We start from the raw sequence: 23,334 nt of genomic DNA, 5'->3' as shown, positions 1-23,334 counted from the left end.
TTAATAAGAAGAGGCTGTTAATGTCTTGTTACTCCAGGCTCTGCTGTGAATGGCCCATTTTCCTTGGGGAATATACATTAAGAACGTGCTTGCTTATCATCTAAATATTTAATTTCTTTTCTTGGAATAGGTCATAAATACAGACCTACATCTGCCCTCTTAAGAGGAAGTGATTCTGAGAAACTGCAAACATTGAACGTGCAGGTTATTTCAGGTGAGTTCTGCGACATGCAGAGTACCACTTATGAAATTCCAACACTTCACCACTCACTATTGAGTAAACATAAGATTGAGTGATCTGAGCTCATTTAAATTAGTCTTGTAGCTGGAAGAAAGGAGCTGTGAGCAAATGAAATCTAGTTTAATATGTCTTATTATCAGGCGACAGTTATGATCAAAACTACCTGCTTAAATAATGGAAATTTGGTTTAATTGGCAAGAAGAAATCCATGTGAGTAGGCAGAGGAGAAAAAGCAATAAGGAATAAGCCTCAGGTTTATTTTTAAATGAGACAAGATACCATTATTCCTCGGAATTGCAAGAAGTAACTGCAGAGTGGGCATGGCTTTTGCTGGAGCCTTCGCTTAGCAGAGGGTGTCATTGTACAAAGAGAACGTCTAATAGCTCCAATTAAAAAGTCCCCTGTCCTCTCCTGAGAACTAGAAATGGAATAAGGGAATCCTAACTAGAGCAGCTAAGGGGGCTGTGAGCACAGATGCTGTGGTTCGATCTCGTTCTTCTAATTGTGAAATCTCCTTCTGAATTCAAGTTGTCAAACCACATTAAAAAGAAAGAGAGAGAGAATGCAACGTGGGCAAAGGCCTCTTTTTCATCAGGGAGAAATAATGTCCTTGACTCTTTGAAAACCACAGAATTATGACTAATGTTACCACAGCTCCTTGCACACAGCCAGGGAGCGGGCGCCTTCGTACTCTGTGACAAGTTAGATAAGGAGCTTCAAGTCTGGTATGTAAACGGTTTTCAAAAATGTAAGGAAACCGAACAAACCCCGAGCGCCCACCATAGCTGCATCCGTAACCACGTGGAGATTTGCACAGCATTTCACTGGGAACTGTGCTGAGACTTTCCTTAGTTATTTAAACTAGGAGGTACTCACACCCCTAGCGTGAGGAAAAATTGGGTTGGGTGCACCGAAAGAGCTCAATTAAAAAAAATTTAGACTTTCTAGTCTCATAATTAGCAGTAAAATTATTAACCTATGGCTAATAATAAGCATCAGCTAAGTAGTCATTTGACACCAGCTAAATGTGAAGAAAGGTGATGAAAATTTTGTGGGGTCAGTGACAATCTTGTTTGATGAATGACATAAATATCATAGGGCAGTTTCAAATGGCAAAATTAACTTTTATGGGGAGAAAATTGCATTTACTCTGTTCTCCCCTCTTATCAGTACTCTGACGTTCATGTACCAGGCGTGTTTTAACCTGGTGCTGCTGGACTTTTGGTTGCCTTAGGAATTCTTGTACTTTCTCTTTTTAAGTCATAATTTTGAGCATCACAGCCTCGTCTGAGAAAAGGTCAGCAGTTCCCATCAACCAATATAATCGGGGGAATCGCAAATTTAAAGTACTAGCTAACCACAAGACTAACCTCACAGGTTCTATTTATGAGCCTGTGATTTTCATTCACCAGAGAAATCTGTCTTGGCCATCCTTTCCCTTTAATGGCTCTCACAAAAAATCCTCTGGCTTTATTACCAGGCATATAATATTAATGTTTAGAGCAGGCCAAGGGGTGATGGCCTTTTTTAAAACCAGGAGGGCTTTTGAAGCTTAGCATCTTAAAGAGGGGTAGAAGCAGATGCTTTCTTGTTATATATATTCCTTTAACCTAAATGCAATTTTCCCCTCCCATTATAAGCTGCTCTTTCTGAGAGCGAAATGGGAAGGAAACAATGTCTCCCCCGAGTGCTGTTTTTAAGGCCTCTCTTTGTAATGATGGATTATAGGCAGCAGTGAGAATCTAAGGGGAAAAAATGTGCCAGCGTGGTTCTCAGGAGAAGCAGTAACATGAGCGAAAAAAAAAAAAATGTAGTTCAAAGAGAGCAGCGACTATAGTCACATTCAGCCGAGCAGCTTGCTGTCAGCTCCGGCTGTACATTCCAGAATGTCTCTCTAGTTGTTCATGTATTACAAAGTAAGTATTGTGACACACATACACACAGAGCTATAGATAACTCACACCCTCAAAAAGATAAGAGAGAAATAAGGAGAGATTACCAACACCCTGACACTGCACGGGGCTTGGCATGTACTGGCGCAGGTTAAACACCGATAGAGTAAATGAGCCTCATCGCTGTAGAAAGAGATATGATACAGAATCAAATCCCAAGCTTTTATGTGTCTCTGATATTTTCTTCCTTGCTTGGGGAAGTGTGATACCTTCTGTTGCCTGCCTTGGTGTTCATCTATTTTACATTTTATTCACTCAACTATTCTCTTCACACAGGTGATAACTCTGTCTTATTCATCTTTGGATCCCTGTCCCTAGCATAATATCTGGCATGTAGTTCATGCACAATAAAAGCTTAGTAAATCGCACAAACCCTAAGGGGAAATGAGTATTGAGTAAAAAGAGAAGATGAACGAGAAATGAATCTTGGGGGCTGGGAAATGTGAAAACAAATGGAGAAACAAAGAGTGTTCAGAGGGAACATAATTCCATTTCATTGAAGAACATAAAATGCACTTTGTAGAATTGCTAAGGATATCAAAGAATAATAAAAAAAAAATCTTGAAGAAGAGATTTTGAGAACGATGCAAAAGTAACTTTGAAATGCATCCCTAGAAACAGTGCTTAATGAGTTGACACATTGGGAGACCAAGGCCAGGGGCAGGAGCAGTGTACTAGGACTCGAATTATTGGATGTAGACAATAGAAACCAACTTGGCTGACTTGGCAGAAAGGAAATTTATTGGAAAACCAATAGGTAACCCACGCAAGCAACAGGAACATTAGGCAAGCTGAGCTTATGCAGGAGTCAAGAGAGGCCAAGCAGCCAAAAATACAGCCCCATAGGAATGGTCTGGTGAGAATGCCTCTGCTGGTGTCACCACCACTGGATGCTCCCTTTGGGCTGCTAGAGCTTCCCTTTGACCACCTTGCAACTTTGCATCACTGTCCAGGATTGCAAGCCCTAAGGAGGGGTATCTGGTTGACTGAATGCAGGCCACAGATTGGTACTCTGGGTACCAGGAGGCAGGGAGAGGAGATATATGCCCCTCTGACTTCCTGCATACTTGAGAGTACCCCTGAGATGTCCACATGCTGGTCAGCCAACAAATAAATATCTACAAGCACGACACTAGGTTCCTAGGATTCGAGCCTCCACTGCATGGGTCAGCCAAGGGAGTCCTGTCATCTCTCTACCTTGCCCATCAAAAATGGTGAGATCTTCAAAACTTGAAGTTCTTCACCTTCGAATATTCAACCAAAATCTGTTGAACACTGACTATGGGCCAGAAATTGTGCTAAGCACTGCCAATGCAGTGGCTGTACCACAGCACAGTCCCCGCCTCCATGGAGCTGACACCACCCTTCAGGAGATTCAATTCCTAGTTCCTTAGGAGAAGGGAAGCTAATTAAGCTATACAAACTCATTCAGCACCTTCCACGTGCACAGTATTTCCACACACATCATTTGATTTCATTTCATAAGAACCTCACTATTTTTCCTGGTGAGAAAACTGAAGCTAAGGGAGTTTAAAGTAACTGACCCACTGCCAGATCCCAGCAGGGTTAGGGTTCAAACTCAGTTCTGTCCAATGGCTGCACTTTCCAGCGCATCACTTAACGGAAAGATGAACTGGGGAGTTTACTCCTGCTGATTCAAGCCACAGATCAAAACTTTTCTCTCTCTAGTTTACTCCTGCTGGTTCAAGCCACAGATCAAAACTTTTCTCGCTATTTTACATTTTGCGCTGGGAACTGAGATGAGACATTTTCTCTGTAAGGTATCAGAAGCTTGTGTGAGACAATGTGAGTCATCCTCAAAGTAACATTTCAGCATTGGCACTTAATGTGGGTGGGCTCTTAGGGACCACAAAGCAAAGAAAACGGAAATTCATTGTGAAAGAGAATTGCTAAATGCCAAAGGGAAGTGGATGACCCAGTAATATATATTACCCCAAAATAAAACTAGTGGCAATGTAAAATTATAATTTGCAACATGTTTAAGGTCAACATAATAAAGACTAAGCAGGTTTCAATTTTCTGCCAAAGAGAAGATAACTTACTGGTGCCAGATGTCTAGCAACCAAGCAAGATAACATGAAAATTTAATTTTTACTTGCTTAACTATAATATTTAAGACTCAAAATACAGATTGGGGTTCATAAAACAGTAAAGGTTATAGCCATCTGCCTTGTTACAGAATAGATCAAGATTCAGAGGGTGACTCTACATGCAGGAGGAAATTCATAAAGTGTGAAGGAAGAATCTATAGGCAAAATAGGATGATTTATTCTATTCATTCATTGAATGACTTTATGTGACAGCCATTTGTGCCAGGTCTGAAAAAACTGATGATAAAACATATGCAGATAAACATCTTCTCCATCTTCGCACAGACTCCCCCTGCCTGAACCATCTGGCCTCCCTCGCCACCTCCCTTGCAATCCTCCCCTTTTCCCACCCTGCCTTTATCTAGTTAAGTCCAACCCTGTCCTCTGATTTTGGCTTAACTAACACTTCCTCAGGGAAGTTGTCTCAGAGCTGGTGGACCAGGTAAATTACACCCTCATAACATCACACATCTCTCTTTGTGGCAATTATCACTGTTGCTCTTTTACATTTCTGTTATTATTTGATTGATGTCTCTCCTGTGAGACAGTTAGCTCCTTGAGATCCGGGACTCTCTCTGATAATACCTATCACTGCATCCCCAGCTCATGGCACAGTGCATATGAGTTCAGAATAGGTACCCAATAAATATTTGTTAAATAAATACAACTCTACACTGTCTATGTTGAAAGAATGACTGCTGCTGTCTTACAAAGACCTTTCAAATACTTTCTGCCCCCAAGATTATAACTTTTGATAATGCCTACCCAAAATAACGAGAATGGTTAAACACTTCATCAGTTTTATTCCTTGGAGTATTAAGGATACCTGAAGTGTGAGTGAATTGGAAACTGAGTCAATGGCTCAGAATATTGGCAGCTGTTTGTTCAAGGAGGTTTTTTTTCCCTCTTTAATTGCTATTTCTAGATAATTCTGCAGTCATTTATTTTTCCATCCTCATTTGATTTTCACACTGGCCAGATTTGGAATAGCTGAGTAGTTTTAGGATCACTGTTAAAAATAACAGATGGATCTTTGAACATAGTAGGGAGTTGGCCTCTTGAATAATGGAAATCTATTTTAAGCCACCACGATTGGTTCTATTAACCCTAAAAGGCTACTAGCTATCTTGGGCTTGCACAAAAGTGCCTGTGTTTTTATGTGATGGAAAGGTCAGAATGATGCATAGCAATATTGAAATTCTGCATTCCTATGACAGTAAGAAGAAATAATTAAGACTGAAAAGTTTTTTTGAAGCCAGATTAGAGAACTGAATAAGAATCACCAGACCATCTGAAAATGTCCACATCTGTCTTGACCGAAGAAATCTGTGACAATTAACTTGAATTCCTTCCTTTTTGGAGAGGCTTTTATGAGGAAACCAAGTACTTTGTGGGTAACAGTTTAGACATTTATTGCCATTGTCTCCACAAAGAGTCACGGCTGAATCTCCACAAAGAGTCATTGTCTCCGCAAAGAGTCACGGCTGAAGTATGAAGGAGAGAAGGAAGCGCCCAAGGTCATCGCTTCTGAGTTTAGCTATCCATAGCCCTTCTCTGCTGAGCTCACACACAGGTCCTACTAAATTCTGAGCAGGGCCCTCCAGTGGGCTTAAAAAGATGCCAGTAAAAATACTTTGTTTTGCACTTGGTAGTGCTTTCTCACAGGGCACTCTTATTTTCCTTATCTCCAAATTCCTGGGTGGTACTCCAGAGTTGACTTTTTGTTCTGCTTGAACCCACACCATTTTATTAAAAAACATGAGGCACAAAGAAGTTAAATAACATTCTTTCAGTCATTCAACATGTATTTATTGAGTACCTATTATGTGTCATGCTCCAAGGTGGGCTCTGGGGAGTAAAACCATGCATAAAAATACAATCTCTGTACATAACTGGGCAGACAAATAAGGAAAAATTATGCAAATTTATGCAAAATTGGATAAATTCACTATTGGGAAAGTAGAGGTCACAGAGGGTCATAGATAGTATGGATACATAAATCTGTTTTGTTCTTCTTTTGTTTTTTGGCTTTCCAATTTAATAACCAAGTAAAATTTAGCTGAACAAGTATTTTTGGAGATAATGAATATCAAACATTGATGGGGCAAATTCCCTTAGCAGCCAAGACAGACTGACTAGGATGGGGAAGTTTTAGATGTGTCTTCAGTGTGGGAGATGTACTTTGTCTTTGACATGAAAATCATCAGGAACAAAGTGAAGAAAATACCTCATAAGTTTCTATTACTAAGTGGGAATCAAGAATTACTTTGGAAAGATGAATTGAGGTTAGATACCAGATGACATAGATATAAAGCATTTTGAAAAGTGATAACATTTTTTAAAAAGGAGAGAAAGAAATATCAGAGGTCAGCTTGGACACTGTCATGGATGGAATGATAGGGGCTTTATTCAAGAACCTAAGGCATGGACTTTTATTTTTAATCAAAGTTTCTACTGTTGAAAATCCATTTTGTTCACTAGACTCAACCAGGTCAAAACTCAGACCGGGGTTCTTTTTAATTTTTTAGGCTCTGTTAAGGTTCTTGGAAAAAGTCAAAGAAATATTTGGTTTAGAGATTTGACAAATTCATGAAAACTTCTGTGAGGTTTTAAAATACTTCTGACTGCTTCTGCTGACTTAACTAGTGTTGCTGAATTAATATGATTTGAAAGAAACCCTATTTCTCAGTGTAAAACTAGAAAAAAATTCTACCCATTTTAGCTATTCTAAAGAAGGTATAAAAATGACAGGATATCCCACCTTTTTGCCTTTTTATCAATTTTTCAGAAGTTTTCCTATTAGCATGTAACTTACATGACTTTGGATACTAGGAGAAACAGAAGATAACGTACCACTAGAGAGTTACTTCGGACTAGCTGTCATTTTGACAGATAATGGCTTTCTGAATTATGGTTATACCATACTATAAAACATCAGCAAACCTAATGAATAAGTAAATGATGAGCAGTTTGGCTTTCCAACCAAAAGAGCTCTGTTAATTTTCTTTGATAATTATTTGGTTTCATGAATAGGCTCTTTTGAGATTTTAACCTTTAAAAAGAATTATCTCCAAATCTCAAATTCTGGAAGGTTATACGATGTTTTGTCAGGGAGGAGGGGTTGTGGGAAGAGATAGTTAGGGAATTTGGGATTGACATGTACACACTGCTATATTTAAAATAGATAACCAACAAGGACCTACTGTATAGCACAGGGAACTCTGCTCAATATTTGGTAACAACCTAAATGGGAAAAGAATTTGAAAAAGAATAGATACATGTATATGTATAACAGAATCACTTTGCTGTACACCCGAAACTAACACAACATTGTTAATCAACTATACTCCAATATAAGATAAAAAGTTAAAAAAAAAGATGCTTTGTCAAGGATGTCTAAACAATTATTCTCATGGTAAATTCATTCTGAATTTTTAATGTGCATCAGAATTAACCATCAAAGGCTCCTGGACCTTTATGAAAGGAGATTGTAATTCAGTAGATCTGGGGCAGGGTCCTAGAACCTGCATTTTAAATTACTACCTCTAGGGATTTTCAAGCCAAGGCTCTGTTGATCACTTTATTCGTTTTCTATTGTTGTGTAACAAATTACCACAACCTTAGGGGCTTAAAACAACACATGTTCATTATCTCACAGTTTCTTTGGGTGAGAAATTTGGGAACAACTTTGCTGGATCTCAGGGACTCACAAGCTTGAAATCAAGATGTGAGCTGGCCTGTGTCCTCATCTGGAGGCTCTCCTTCCAAGCTGGTCCAGGTTGTTGGCAGAATTCCTTTCTTTGAGGCTGTAGACTGAAGGCCCTGGCTTCTTAACTGGATCTCAGTCAGCGGCCACTCTCAGGTCCTAGAGGCCAGCTGCAGACACCTGCTACATGACCCTTTCCATAGACAGTGCAGACATGGCAGCAGGCTTCCTGAGCCCAGGGAGGGATGCTCTCTGACCCCAGGGAGGGCCCAGTCTCTCTATTAAAAGCTTTCACCTCTTTAAGTCAGATCCACCCAGGATAGTCTCTCTCAAAATCAACTGATTTGGGGTGTTAATTACACCTGCAAAAGCTCTTCATCTTAGTGTAACCTAGTTACCGGAATGAGGTGCTATTTAACTGCCCTGCCCACGCTCAAGGGAAGGGAGTCACTAGGGTGGCCATGTACACCAGGGGTGGGAATCTGGGGGCTGTTTGAGATCCTGCTTGCTACAGCCACCCTTGAGAAGCACAGATTTCAGAGGACAAAAATCATAGACGCCTGGGAACTTTCAGTGTGACACAGATAAGTCTGATAGATCTAGTCTCATAGGTGCTGTTGGTCTTTATTGACAATAAAATAAAAATGGAAAGACTGGTCTTGTTTTCCCACCTTTGCTCTAATCAGTCAGGAAAGCTTTGTCATTTACTCTTTACAGCTAAAGGCCCCATAGGAAAATATGCGGACTTTGGTGGTGATTTTAGCATTTCTATAGGAATGAAAGGGCCCTCTGAGTGTCTGCTGGACATGGCCTCAAAAAGGCATCTAATTCCCTTAAAGAGTAGCTGCTACCTTAATTTTTAAAATGTCTAGTTAAGACAGATACTTTTCTGAGAAAACTTACAAAACCTCACATCAGAAGAACAGAAAATCTAAACAAAACCATTGCCACAGAAGAAATAGAAAATTTGTCAGTTATCTCTCAAAAAATAACAGGAAGAGCAGTACACAGCGGAATTTTAACAATTTCTAAACAACAGATATTTCCAGTGGTATTTTAACTGTTATAGACCATAGAAAAAAGGATGTTTCCTACGTCTATTTATGAAATAAACATTTATATTCAAGCCCAAGGAAGATTGTCTAAAATGAAAGTATCAATCTTACTTATGTCTATCTATGCAAAAATCCTCAACAAATATTAGCAAAAGAATCCAGTAGCACAGTTTAAAAAAATATGTATACATACATACATACACACACTCCTATGATCAAGTGGGGCTTATTCCACGAATACAAGAACAGTTCAGCATTAGGAGGTCTATTAATATCATTCATCATATTAACAGATCTAAGGGAACGATTGTTGGATCATTTCTATAGATGATAAAAAAGTATTTGATTATACACACAAAAGAAGAAGACTTAGAAGACCTACTTTTCTCATTATTTATTCTACAAATTTACTTCTAATTTTTAAAAGACAAATATAGCTGTTATGCTATATTCAATTGATTTAAAACATTTCAGCATAGATAATATGATGTTACAGTTAAATATTAAGCACACCACAAGGGTCTGAGCTATCAACCAGAGACTTTGCTAAGTAGAATGATGGATATTAGAAATGAGTTTTCATTAGTAAAATTAGTGGTAATCAAAGTCCGAATTGTATGTTCATTGTTGAAATTAGAAGCATTCAAGATTTGTTAGCTGGATAAAATATTGTAGAAAAATGCTCCATGGCTGCACTAATGGGGTATGAGGACCCAGCCAACACTGTAACCTCTACTTTAGGAATCGTCCAACTCCTTGCACAGGTCCCTGGCTGCATGATGCCAACTGCAAGCCTAACCAAGTCCTACCTCTGGAGCATGTCCTGTCCTCCCCAAGTGAGCTGTGAAGCCCAAGTGACAGGGAGCATGGACTCACATCAAGCCTATACAGCAGGTTTTCCAAGCTGTGTCCTTGCCCTCTCTCTACTGGCTAACGAATACCTAATAAATGCCTGTATGTGAGGAAAAATTTCTCCTGGTAAGACTACCCATGCTCAAATTTTTTGGTGGTTGATTTTATCTACTGATAAGAGCCTAAGGGTTGTGTGTGGTTAGATTGGCTTAGGTCATTTCACAGCAATAGCTGTAGGGATTTTGTAAACCTTTAGTAAAACTAGTAAAATTAAAAACAATTTACCTAATGATCAAAACACCTAAGACTAAATTACAGAAAGCATAATTCATATAGTAAAATCTAAATTAAAAATCCAGGAACCACACACAAAAAGCAAAATGTATAAAATTTAGACAAAGTAAGGAAGATATAATGCTAAGTAAAAACAATTAGGTATTTTGTATAAGTGTTATTTAATCTGTATTGTATACTTGAAATCTGCTAAAAGGATAGATTTTAAATTAAATTTTCTCAACACACACACACAATGGTAACTATGTGGAGGTGATGGATAAGTTATTCAGCTTTATCGTGGTGATATTTTCACAATGTATGCATATATCAAAATATCAAGTTGTATGTACACCTTATATAATTACTATTTTTATATGTCAAAGATATCAATAAAGTTGTTAAAAATGAAAAAAATGTATTTGACAAAATACAATACCCATTCTTCATAAAAACACCTAATAAAAATAAGATAAATAGGTACTTCCATAATATGATAAAATATATCTGTCTCAAACAAAAACTCAGAATCATGCTTAGTAGGGAAATACTGAAAGCATGCTTAGCTAAAGCCAGAAATGTTCAAGAATGTTCACTATTGCCACTTTATCTGCAGTTATCCTAGAAGTACTAGTCAACACAATTAGATAAGAGGCAGAACCACAAGTTTCACAAGTTGGAAAGGATAGGTAAAATGATCACTTATTTTGCAGATGATATGTACCCAAAAAGTCTAATTTCCTAAAAACATCTTTGAAAAGTTCAGTAAGGGGTAGGGTACAAAATTAATATAAAAAGTCAAACAACATTTATATATTTAAACAACAACCAGTTAGAAGATATACTGCATTTAAAACAACTGCAGAAAATAAAGTAATTAGGAATAAACTTCATAAGAAATGTGCATGATCTTTCTGAAGAAAACTTCAGAAAAATGCTCCTGAGAGACATAAAAATGACTTGAAGAAAAGGAATAGTATATAATGTTCTTGAAAGTAAGATGAATATAAAAAGATGCCAATTTTCCCTAAATCAATAAATAAACAAGTTCATTTACATATCCCAATGAAAAATAAACTGTCAATAGTAGACAGGAAAAAAATGGACATAGAAGAATAAACAGAAGTATCCATTCCATTATGGTACTGGTACAGACTAGATAAAAATATCCAATGAAACATTAGAAAGTTCAGGACTTTAGTAAATGATGAAAATGGCATATCAAATCAGTAGGAAAACAAAGAAATACTGAATGAATGATGTTGGAACAACTGAATAATCATCTAGGAAAAAAAATTTACTTAATCCAGAGCCCACACTAATACTGGAGTAAATTCCACACAGATCAGTGATTTTAATGAAAACATGAAACCACAAAAGTAATAGAAGAAACAATGGTAGAATTCATTTACAACTAATGCAGAACTAATCATGACACAAAACTCAGCTAAAACACTAAAAAATTTGACCCTGTGAAAAAGAATGTACACAGCAAAAGCAATTGGGGGAAAGTTATTTGTAGTTCATCACAGATAAGCAACCTTTCCTAGTATATAAGGAGCTTCTAATAATTGATGAAGAAAAGACCATAACCTAGTAGGCAAATGGGTAAAGGACAAGAATGGACTGCTTACAGAAAAAGGAAATACAAATAGTTCTTAAACATATGAAAGGTTGTTTGGTCTCACTCAGACCAAATTCTTAAAAAAAATTTTTTTTGTTGTTGTTTACTATGTGCCAATAATATTGGTCACTTGGGTATAGGAGACACAGCAGTGAACCAAACAAAATAAAGATTTCTGCTCTCATGGAGCTTCATTCAGGTGGGAAAGCAAGTTGAAGCTACACTGAGATGCCTCTTTCATCTATCAGATTGGCAAAAATCCAGAAGTTTGACGTTACACTCTATGGCAAGGGGCAAGAGGTACTCTCATACTTTACTAAGGTAAACTGAGAGGTGAAATTGGTGCAACTTCCATGATAGGTAATTTGGCAATAACTATCAAAGTTACAAATGTATAAGCCCTTTGAGCCAGCAATTCTATTTCTAGGAATTTATCCTATAGATTTACTCACATAGGAGAGAAATGGCATCTATACAATGTTTATTGCTTGTGTATTTATAAGATCAAAAATGATTAGACACCATCTAAGCAGACACCATCTAGGCTGTTCAAAGACATGGTGTTACATCCATACTGTGGAATACCAGGAAGTTGTAAAAAGGAAAGAGGAAGCACTTATGTGGAAAGATCCCTAAGATATATCATTCATGATATATATGTATGGTATTCTACCAATTGTGTAAAGAAGGACAAAAACAACATTTTAATAACACATATATTAAAGTATAAATTTATCATCTATCTATCTATCTAACTATCTAGAAAGGAAAGAACTATGTGATGTGGTGGGAAGTGATTGCCTGGGAGATGGGGTAAAAAGGAATATTCACTGAATATCCCTTCATAGTTTAAAATTTTTTAATTAGGTGAATGTATTCCTTATACAGAAAATTAAATCCAAAAAATAAGTTTTTCTTATCAAAAATTTTTTTCTAATTAAAGGAATAACATTCTGAGAGAAGCCTTGACAGGATTTCCCTTTTGGTAAACTACACCAGTGTTTAATAATCTTCTAGGAAAAAAAGCATCATATTTTTGATTATACTTAAATCTTCCTTTCTGATATCTATTCTTAAGAAGCAACTACACAAATTTCTCTTTAAATTATAGGTCACCTCATTTCCATCCATATTCAGGGCTTTGTATAAAAAGTAGAGATATCTGTGAAGCAAAAAACCACGTGTATTATGTAGAACTCAAGTTTCAATATAAAGACTAGAAAAGCAAGACCCAGGACCCCAGTGGAATAAAAGAAATACCACTGAGCCATGGACATCAAGTTTTACCTTCTATTTGAAGTCAGTTGAAGATAATATTAGAAGAATTTTATAAAGTCACAGAGTCATAGCAAAGGAAGACAGGTTAGAGTTCACCTAATTTGTAACCTTGCTTTTTGGTAAAATTGCCCCTGAAATCAAAGATGTTATTTATTAATATTATTCTTAGGGACATATTTCAACAATATGCAAAGAAGGAAATGTTTGTACTTTCCAAACTAAAATTCTTTTCTTGCTACTTGACATTGTACCTTAAATTTTTTCTTTACTTTGCTCCACCTTAACTATACTGCAGATCTTGTGCTCAGAAGGAGATGGGAGAGTAGGAATTGAAAGGATAGATACAGAGTTGAGAGAAATGGGTCAAAAGTTTCAGAGTTGAGAGGGCAGACAGCAGAAGCAAGAAGAACTACAATCCTGCAGCCTGTGAAACAAAAACCACATTCACAGAAAGACAGACAAGATGAAAAGGCAGAGGGCTACGTACCAGATGAAGGAACAAGATAAAACCCCAGAAAAACAACTAAAGGATAGATACAGAGTTGAGAGAAATGGGTCAAAAGTTTCAGAGTTGAGAGGTCAGACAGCAGAAGCAAGAAGAACTACAGTCCTGCAGCCTGTGAAACAAAAACCACATTCACAGAAAGACAGACAAGATGAAAAGGCAGAGGGCTACGTACCAGATGACGGAACAAGATAAAACCCCAGAAAAACAACTAAATGACGTGGAGATAGGCAACCTTCCAGAAAAAGAATTCAGAATAATGATAGTGAAGATGATACAGGACCTCATAAAGAATGGAGGCAAAGATTGAGAAGATGCAAGAAATGTTTAACAAAGACCTAGAAGAATTAAAGAACAAACAAACAGAGACGAACAATACAATAACTGAAATGAAAACTACACTAGAAGGAATCAATAGAAGAATAACTGAGGCAGAAGAAGGGATAAGTGACCTGGAAGACAGAATGGCGGAATTCACTGCTGCGGAACAGAATAAACAAAAAAGAATGAAAAGAAATGAAGACAGCCTAAGAGACCTCTGGGAAAACATTAAACATAACAACATTCACATTATAGGGGTCCCAGAAGGAGAAGAGAGAGAGAAAGGACCAGAGGAAATATTTGAAGTGATTATAGTTGAAAACTTCCCTAACATGGGAAACGAAATAGCCACCCAAGTCCAGGAAGCAAAGCGAGTCCCATACAGGATAAACCCAAGGAAAAAACACGCCGAGACACATAGTAATCAAAGTGGCAAAAATTAAAGACAAAGAAAAATTATTGAAAGCAGCAAGGGAAAAATGACAAATAACATACAAGGGAACTCCCATAAGGTTAACAGCTGATTTCTCAGCAGAAACTCTACAAGCCAGAAGGGAGTGGCATGATATACTTAAAGTGATGAAAGGGAAGAACCTACAACCAAGATTACTCTACCCAGCAAGGATCTCATTCAGATTCGATGGAGAAATCAAAAGCTTTACAGATAAGCAAAAGCTAAGAGAATTCAGCACCACCAAACCAGCTCTACAACAAATGCTAAAGGAACTTCTCTAAGTGGGAAACACAAGAGAAGAAAATGACCTACAAAAACAAACCCCAAACAATTAAGAATATGGTCATAGGAACATACATATCAATAATTACCTTAAAAGTGAATGGATTAAATGCTCCAACCAAAAGACACAGGCTTGCTGAATGGATACAAAAACAAGACCCATATATATGCTGTCTACAAGAGACCCACTCGAGACCTAGGGACACATACAGACTGAAAGTGAGGGGATGGAAAAAGATATTCCATGCCAATGGAAATCAAAAGAAAGCTGGAGTAGCAATACTCATATCAGATAAAATAGACTTTAAAATAAAGAATGTTACAAGAGACAAGGAAGGACACTACATAATGATCAAGGGATCAATCCAAGAAGATATAACAATTATAAATATATATGCACCCAACACAGAAGCACCTCAATACATAACGCAACTGCTAACAGCTATAAAAGAGGAAATCAACAGTAACACAATAATACTGGGGAACTTTAACATCTCACTTACACCAATGGACAGATCATCCAAAATGCAAATAAATAAGGAAAAAGAAGCTGTAAATGACACAACAGACCAGATAGGTGTAATTGATATTTATAGGACATTCCATCCCCAAACAGCAGATTACACTTTCTTCTCAAGTGCACACAGAACATTCTACAGGATAGATCACATCTTGGGTCACAAATCAAGCCTCAGTAAATCTAAGAAAATTGAAATCATATCAAGCATCTTTTCTGACCACAACACTATGAGATTAGAAATGAATTACAGGGAAAAAAATGTAAAAAACACAAACACATGGAGGCTAAACAATATGTTACTAAATAACCAAGAGATCACTGAAGAAATCAAAGAGGAAATAAAAAAATACCTAGAGACAGATGACAATGAAAACACGACAATCCAAAACCTATGGGATGCAGCAAAAGCAGTTCTAAGAGGGAAGTTTATAGCTACACAAGCCTACCTCAAGAAACAAGAAAAATCTCAAGTAAACAATTTAACTTTACACCTAAAGGAACTAGAGAAAGAAGAACAAACAAAACCCAAAGTTACTAGAAGTAAAGAAATCATAAAGATCAGAGCAGAAATAAATGAAACAGAAACAAAGAAAACAGTAGCAAAGATCAATAAAACTAAAAGTTTGTTCTTTGAGAAGATAAACAAAATTGATAAACCATTAGCCAGACTCATCCAGAAAAAGAGGGAGAGGACTCAAATCAATAAAATTAGAAATGAAAAAGGAGAAGCTACAACAGACACAGCAGAAATACAAAGCATCCTAAGAGACTACTACAAGCAACTCTATGCCAATAAAATGGACAACGTGGAAGAAATGCACAAATTGTTAGAAAGATATAACCTTCCAAGACTGAACCAGGAAAATATAGAAAATATGAACAGACCAATCACAAGTGATGAAATTGAAACTGTGATAAAAAATCTTCCAACAAACAAAAGTCCAGGACCAGATGGCTTCACAGGTGAATTCTATGAAACATTTAGAGAACAGCTAACACCCATACTTCTCAAACTCTTCCAAAAACTGCAGAGGAAGGAACACTCCCAAACTCATTCTACAAGGCCACTATCACCCTGATACCAAAACCAGACAAAGATACTACAAAAAAAGAAAATTACAGACCAACATCACTGATGAACATAGATGCAAAAATCCTCAACAAAATACTATCAAACAGAATCCAACAACACATTAAAAGGATCATACACCATGATGAAGTGGGATTTATCCCAGGGATGCAAGGATTCTTCAATATATGCAAATCAATCAATGTGATACACCATATTAACAAATTGAAGAACAAAATCCATATGACCATCTCAATAGATGCAGAAAAAGCTTTTGACAAAATTCAACACCTATTTATGATAAAAACTCTCCAGAAAGTGGCACAGAGGGAACTTACCTCAACATAATAAAAACCACAAATGACAAACCCATAGCAAACATCATTCTCAATGGTGAAAAACTGAAAGCATTTCCTCTAAGATCAGGAACAAACAAGGATGTCCACTCTCACTGCTATTATTCAACATAGTTTTGGAAGTCCTAGCCACGGCAGTCAGAGAAGAAAAAGAAATAAAAGGAATACAAATTGGAAAAGAAGAAGTAAAACTGTCACTGTTTGCAGATGACATGATACTATACATAGAGAATCCTAAAAATGCCACCAGAAAACTACTAGAGCTAATCAATGAATTTGGTAAAGCTGTAGGATACAAAATTAATGCATAGAAATCTCTTGCATTCCTATACACTAATGATGAAAAATATGAAAGAGAAATTAAGGAAACACTCCCATTTATCATTGCAACAAAAAGAATAAAATACCTAGGAATAAATCTACCTAGGGAGACAAAAGACCTGTATGCAGAAAACTATAAGACACTGATAAAAGAAAGCAAAGGGCATACCAACAGATGGAGAGATATACCATGTTTTTGGATTGGAAGAATCAATATTGTGAAAATAACTATACTACCCAAAGCAATCTACAGATTCAATCCAATCCCTATCAAATTACCAACGGCAGTTTTTACAGAACTAGAACAAAAAATCTTAAAATCTGTATGGAGACACAAACGACCCCGAATAGCAAAGCAGTCTTGAGGGAAAAAAATGGAGCTGGAGGAATCAGACTCCCTGACTTCAGACTACTGCAAAGCTACAGTAATCAAGACAGTATGGTACTGGCACAAAAACAGAAACATAGATCAATGGAACAAGATAGAAAGCCCAGAGATAAACCCATGCACCTATGGTCAACTAATCTATGACAAAGGAGGCAAGGATATACAATGGAGAAAAGACAGTCTCTTCAATAAGTGGTGCTGGGAAAACTGGACAGCTACATGTAAAAAAATGAAATTAGAACACTCCCTAACACCATACACAAAAATGAACTGAAAAGGGATCCGAGACCTAAATGTAAGACCAGACACTATAAAACTCTTAGAGGAAAACATAGGAAGAACACTTTCTGACATAAATCACAGCAAGATCTTTTTTGATCCACCTCCTAGAGTAATGGAAATAAGAACAAAAATAAACAAATGGGACCTCATCAAACTTAAAAGCTTTTGCACACAAAGGAAACCGTAAACAAGATGAAAGGACAACCCTCAGAATGGGAGAAAATATTTGCAAACGAATGAACAGACAAACGATTAATCTCCAAAATATATAAACAGCTCATGCAGCTCAATATTAAAGAAACGAACAACCCAATCCAAAAATGGGCAGAAGACCTAAATAGACATTTTTCCAAAGAAGGCATACAGATGGCCAAGAAGCACATGAAAAGCTGCTCAACATCACTAATTATTAGAGAAATGCAAATCAAAACTACAATGAGGGGGCTTCCCTGGTGGCACAGTGGTTGAGAGTCAGCCTGCTGATGCAGGGGACACGGGTTCACGCCCTGGTCCGGGAAGATCCCACATGTGGCGGAGCGTCTGGGCCTGTGAGCCATGGCCGCTGAGCCTGCGCGTCCGGAGCCTGTGCTCCACAACGGGAGAGGCCACAACAGTGAGAGGCCCACGTACAGCAAAAAAACCAAAAACCAAAAAACAACAACAACAAAAAACCTACAATGAGGTATCACCTCACACCAGTTAGAATGGGCATCATCAGAAAATCTACAAACAACAAATGCTGGAGAGGGTGTGGAGAAAAGGGAACCTTCTCGCACTGTTGGTGGGAATGTAAATTGATACAGCCACTATGGAGAACAGTATGGAGGTTCCTTAAAAAACTAAAAATAGAATTGCCATATGATCCAGCAATCCCACTGCTGGGCATATACCCAGAGAAAACCATAATTCAAAAAGACACATGCACCCCAAGGTTCATTGCAGCACTATTTACAATAGCCAGGTCATGGAGGCAACCTAAATGCCCATCGAAAGATGAATCAATAAAGAAGATGTGGTACATATATACAATGGAATATTACTCAGCCATAAAAAGGAACGAAATTGGGTCATTTGTTGAGACATGGATGAATCTAGAGACTGTCATACAGAGTGAAGTAAGCCAGAAAGAGAATAACAAATATCGTATATTAATGCATGTATGTGGAACCTAGAAAAATGGTACAGATGAACCAGTTTGCTGGGCAGAAATGAGACACAGATGTAGAGAACAAACGTATGGACACCAAGGCGGGAAAGCCGCTGGGGGGTGGGGATGGTGGTGTGATGAACTGGGCGATTGGGATTGACATGTATACACTGATGTGTATAAAATTGGTGACTAATGAAAAAAAAAAAAGACTGTCAGAGGTGCAGGCAAGAAATTTAGTAAGTCGTGGAAACTGCCAAAGTCCTGTCTAGGTGGAAGGCATGGTTCTCTTACTACATTGGAATACACTGTGTCTACTTTCGCATTGCTCTTGACTAAATACAGACTAGAACAGCTCTCCTTCTTAAACAGCAGAGACCACGCAGAGGCTGCCTATGGCTCATGTCAAGGACGTGCTTCCTCCAATACCAGAAATAGAAGTTACTTCCATGGAGCATCAGCAAGTTCAACATACACGGTGAGTGATGCTTCAGCTTTATTGACGATTTGACTATTCATTATAAACGTGAATAGATCCAAGGAGGTATAGTCTTCCCCAAACTGCATTTCTATCCGGGTGTAGGAGATAGAAAGTGATGAACTTGCAAAATCAGTTCGTATGAATTAGATGACATGAAATAAAATCACTGTTTCCTCCAAGGTCTAGGAAGGACCAGTAAACTAATCTCTTAGTTTGTTGAACAACATGTGCCCTGAGATGTCTGCTCATCTCTTGGTACTGTTTCCTGGGTTGAGTCATAAATCCAGTAGGCTACTCATTGTTTCACTTGGAACATGAGAAAAGAGAGAATGTAAATTTGTAAAGCAGAACTACTCACTGACTTTCAACTACTGAAATAAAAACTTCTCTAAATTTAATACTTGATAACCTAGATTAATGCACATTGATTTCCATGTATTTGAATACAAAACTGTGATCAGAAGTGTCTTAGAAATCTTTTTCTTTCATTCAACAAATATTTATTAAATAGCTATTTTGTTAAAGGCACTACTGATAACCACTGCAGGGGGTATAAAAATTATAACAGGGACAAGAAGGGAAACTAGCATTTCTTAGTATTCTTTTATTGTGATTGGTGGTAATAGACTAGATCATTTACTGTTTATAATATTTGGGTCCTGGCAGGAAACTGATAGTATACTCATATTGAATAATTTGGGGAGAGTTTCATAAAGGCCTATTAAGCCAGGATGTGGGAAAACCAAAAAAGGACAGTGTAGCATCCTAGGACTAGTAACTGGGGGCACTGCTACTGTCCCTAAGACTAAAGGGACAAGGAACTCAGAGAGACAAAGACAGAAGCACACACATACACACACAGAAGGAATATGTGGGGAGGGCTGCCTGATAGGAGCTGTGGCTTTTAGTCATGGACACAACAGCCTGTGGTTGCCCTGAGGAGAGAGAATGAATATCTCAACTTGGCTGTTCTCCTTTTTTCCCAATGTCCAGTACTCCCCATTGGCCAAACCCAACCAGAGCCAGAGGACACTGGCGCTGATTGAGACAGTTCATATAGATTGGCCTCCCAGAGCACCAAGCAAAGTGGACAAAAGGGGAGGGCAGATCTGGAGAGACAACCAAAGGGATCCAGCATCAAACTGGAAACTAAGTGCCAAGGAACACTTTGTCTTCAGGACTAGAGAGAGGCAGGTCTTTGTGCTTGGGTCTTTAGTGCAATCAGGGTCTGCTGTTGGCTCAGAAATTCCTAGGGAGAATATAATGTCATCATATAATTGTTTTAATGAAATGTTACTGGCTATTATGCTTGATATTTCTCATTCTGGTCCTCATTCTGGGATGCTCAAGCTTGCACGTGAAGAGCTCTCCTCTGTCCTTTTACCAAATGCTTTAGGAGCACCTACTGTGTCCCAAGAATTCTGCTACTCATTGGCAAAATAACATGCAGTCCATCAGTGGAGGAATCAGATTAGGGAATCCCTAATTCCAACTGAGTGTCAAGTACCATGATGGAGGCACCCACAAGGGACTTGGGGAGCGTTACGGGGAGACCTCTCATTCAGAGGACATGTTGCCTAGCATTTAATAGATGTCCAATAAATATTTAGTGGACATAAGTATTGAGTGAATGGATAAATCTCAACTTCTGTGTCTCTCTACTAGAATCATGGACTCCTGTAACCAAAAGAAACTTGCGTGAACACTTTCACTTTTATTTTATATAAGTGGAAAATAAGCCAAAAAAATATAGTGGCAGAGGCTGGAGGAGACCCTAGGTTTCCTGGGACCTAGGCTGAGAAGTTTATTACCACTAACCACACTGTCTACTTGGGGATATAAAGGAGGGTCCATGGCATAACAAAGGATTGGAAAGAGCCCTTAATCAGTGACTTTAGGAAGTTTTTCGTGTTCTTATAAGACATAGTTTTAATAAACAGTTTAAAATTTTTTTCCACTAATTATTTTCAGGTCAACAACATTTTTGTGTGAATAATATTTGCCTTTTTTAAAATCTTCAGACTATCCTTATGAATTCCTCTGGGCGATTTTGACTGAACCCTTCTGAAGAGTACTCATAATTCTATTCTGGGAATGAGTTAACTGGTAATAGTTGGTCTGGCTGAGGATGCACAATAGGAACCAGTAGGAGTGCTGACTGGTTGATGGAAACTAACTCAACAGCACTCATTTGACCCAGGAGATCAAAGGCACAAGAGTTTTTTTCAGGAAGGCATTATGAGTCATGGAAAACAAGCTAATGAAACCCATGGAAAAAGCAAGAGAACACTTACTCTCTTTGTTTATCCATCATTATACAGCTTACACTAGTCCCAAGATTTTGATTTTGAGGAACCAAAAACAGGGTTGAGGATGCAAATCCTTTCTCTCACTGGCCCACATTGCAGATCCTGATTTGATGTGTTTTCTTATATAGATGGATTGTTTCTGTTTGGCAAATTGCTTAAGAGGACCTGGGTTGTTTGTTTATACATTTGTTTGCATCTGTAAAGCTTTCCTCCTTTTGGCACTGGGATGTTTAAAAAAAATTCAAAATACCAAAATAAAATGAATTTAAGTGAAATACTTGAATGTTTAAATCTAATAACAACATGTTTCCTCTGTTTCTTTTGGCTTTCATCTTTTCATAGCTATCATTGATGTCAAGAATAATTATAGTTATTAATTACAGTAAAATCATATATAAAAAAGAGGAGAGTTCTTAACACTGAAAAATACTTTCCAAAGGATTAATATTGTTAAAATGACCTTACTACCCAAAGCAATCTACAGATTTAATGTGATCCCTATCAAATACCCATGACAGTTTTCACAGAACTAGAACAAATAATCCTAAAATTTATAAGGAACAATAAAAGACCCCAAATTGCCAAAGCAATCTTGAGGGGGAAAAAAAAAAAAACCAAAGCAGGAGGCATAACCCTCTCATACTTCAGACAATACTACAAAGCTACAGTAATCAAAACAGTGTGGTATTGGCACAAAAACAGACATACGGATCAATGGGACAGAATAGAGAGCTCAGAAGTAAACCCACACACCTATGTTCAATAATATTTGACAAAGGAGGTAAGAATACACAATGGGAAAAGGACAGTCTCTTCAGCAAGTGGTGCTGGGAAAGTTGGATAGCTGCATGTAAATCAATGAAGTTAGAATACACTCTCACACTATGCACAAAAATAAACACAAAATGGCTAAAAGACTTAAACGTAAGACATGACGCCATAAAATTCCTAGAAGAGAACATAGGCAAAACATTCTCTGACATAAATTTTACCAGTGTTTTCTTAGGTCAGTCTCCCAAGGCAATAGAAATAAAAACAAAAATAAAGAAATGGGATCTAATGAAACTTACAAGCTTTTGTACAGTAAAAGAAACCATAAACAAAATGAAAAAACAACCTATGGAATGGGAGAAAATATTTGCAAATGATGAGACGAACAAGGCCTAATTTCCAAAATATACAAGCTCATACAACTCAACAACAGAAAAACAAACAACCCAATCAAAAAATGAGCAGAAGACCTAAACAGACATTTCTCCAAAGAAGACATACAGATGGCCAACAGGCACATGAAAAGATGCTCAACAGTGCTAATTACAGTATGTCCCCTACATATGAACCTTCAAGTTGTGAACTTTCAGAGATGCGAACATGTGTTCGCATGTCCAATCATGTAAATTCATGTGTCTGGCATACCTTGTCACGTGTGTGCATCCTCTACAAGTGGTTGTGCTTTTGTGTACTTTATTGTACAGTACTGTATAGAGTACAATAGTACAGTATCATTATTTCAAGCCCAGGATGTCCAGAAGCAAGCGTAAAAGCAGTGGTATATAGCTGATTGTGTTAGTTGGGTACTTAGGCTAACTTTGTTGGACTTACGAACAAATTGGACTTATGAATACACTCTTGGAAGAGACCTTGTTCGTATGTAGGGGACTTACTGTATTAGAGAAATGCAAATCAAAAGTACAATGAGATATCACCTCACACTGATCAGAATGGCCATCACTAAAAATTCTACAAATAATAAATGCTGGGGAGGGTGTAGAGAAAAGGGAACCCTCCTACACTGTTGGTGGGAAAG

At 37.6% G+C, this 23,334-nt stretch overlaps 1 protein-coding gene across 1 annotated transcript in view; it reads left to right on the top strand.

Annotated features, from left to right (window-relative positions):
- TMEM156 (transmembrane protein 156) overlaps positions 1–21,823 on the top strand; it is a 50,548-nt gene extending 28,725 nt beyond the window's left edge. Inside the window, exons 5-7 of the mRNA XM_007449412.1 lie at positions 131–214; positions 19,113–19,215; positions 21,240–21,823. Of these exons, the coding sequence (XP_007449474.1) occupies positions 131–214; positions 19,113–19,215; positions 21,240–21,252 (200 nt within the window). The 3' untranslated portion in view covers positions 21,253–21,823. The remainder of the gene's footprint in view (positions 1–130; positions 215–19,112; positions 19,216–21,239) is intronic.
- Positions 21,824–23,334: the final 1,511 nt, after the last annotated feature.

The sequence above is a fragment of the Lipotes vexillifer genome, unplaced genomic scaffold (genome assembly GCF_000442215.2).
Source record: "Lipotes vexillifer unplaced genomic scaffold, Lipotes_vexillifer_v1.1 scaffold153, whole genome shotgun sequence".
Classification (NCBI taxonomy): Eukaryota; Metazoa; Chordata; class Mammalia; order Artiodactyla; family Lipotidae; genus Lipotes; species Lipotes vexillifer.
This window is presented reverse-complemented; position numbering and strand designations above follow the sequence as displayed.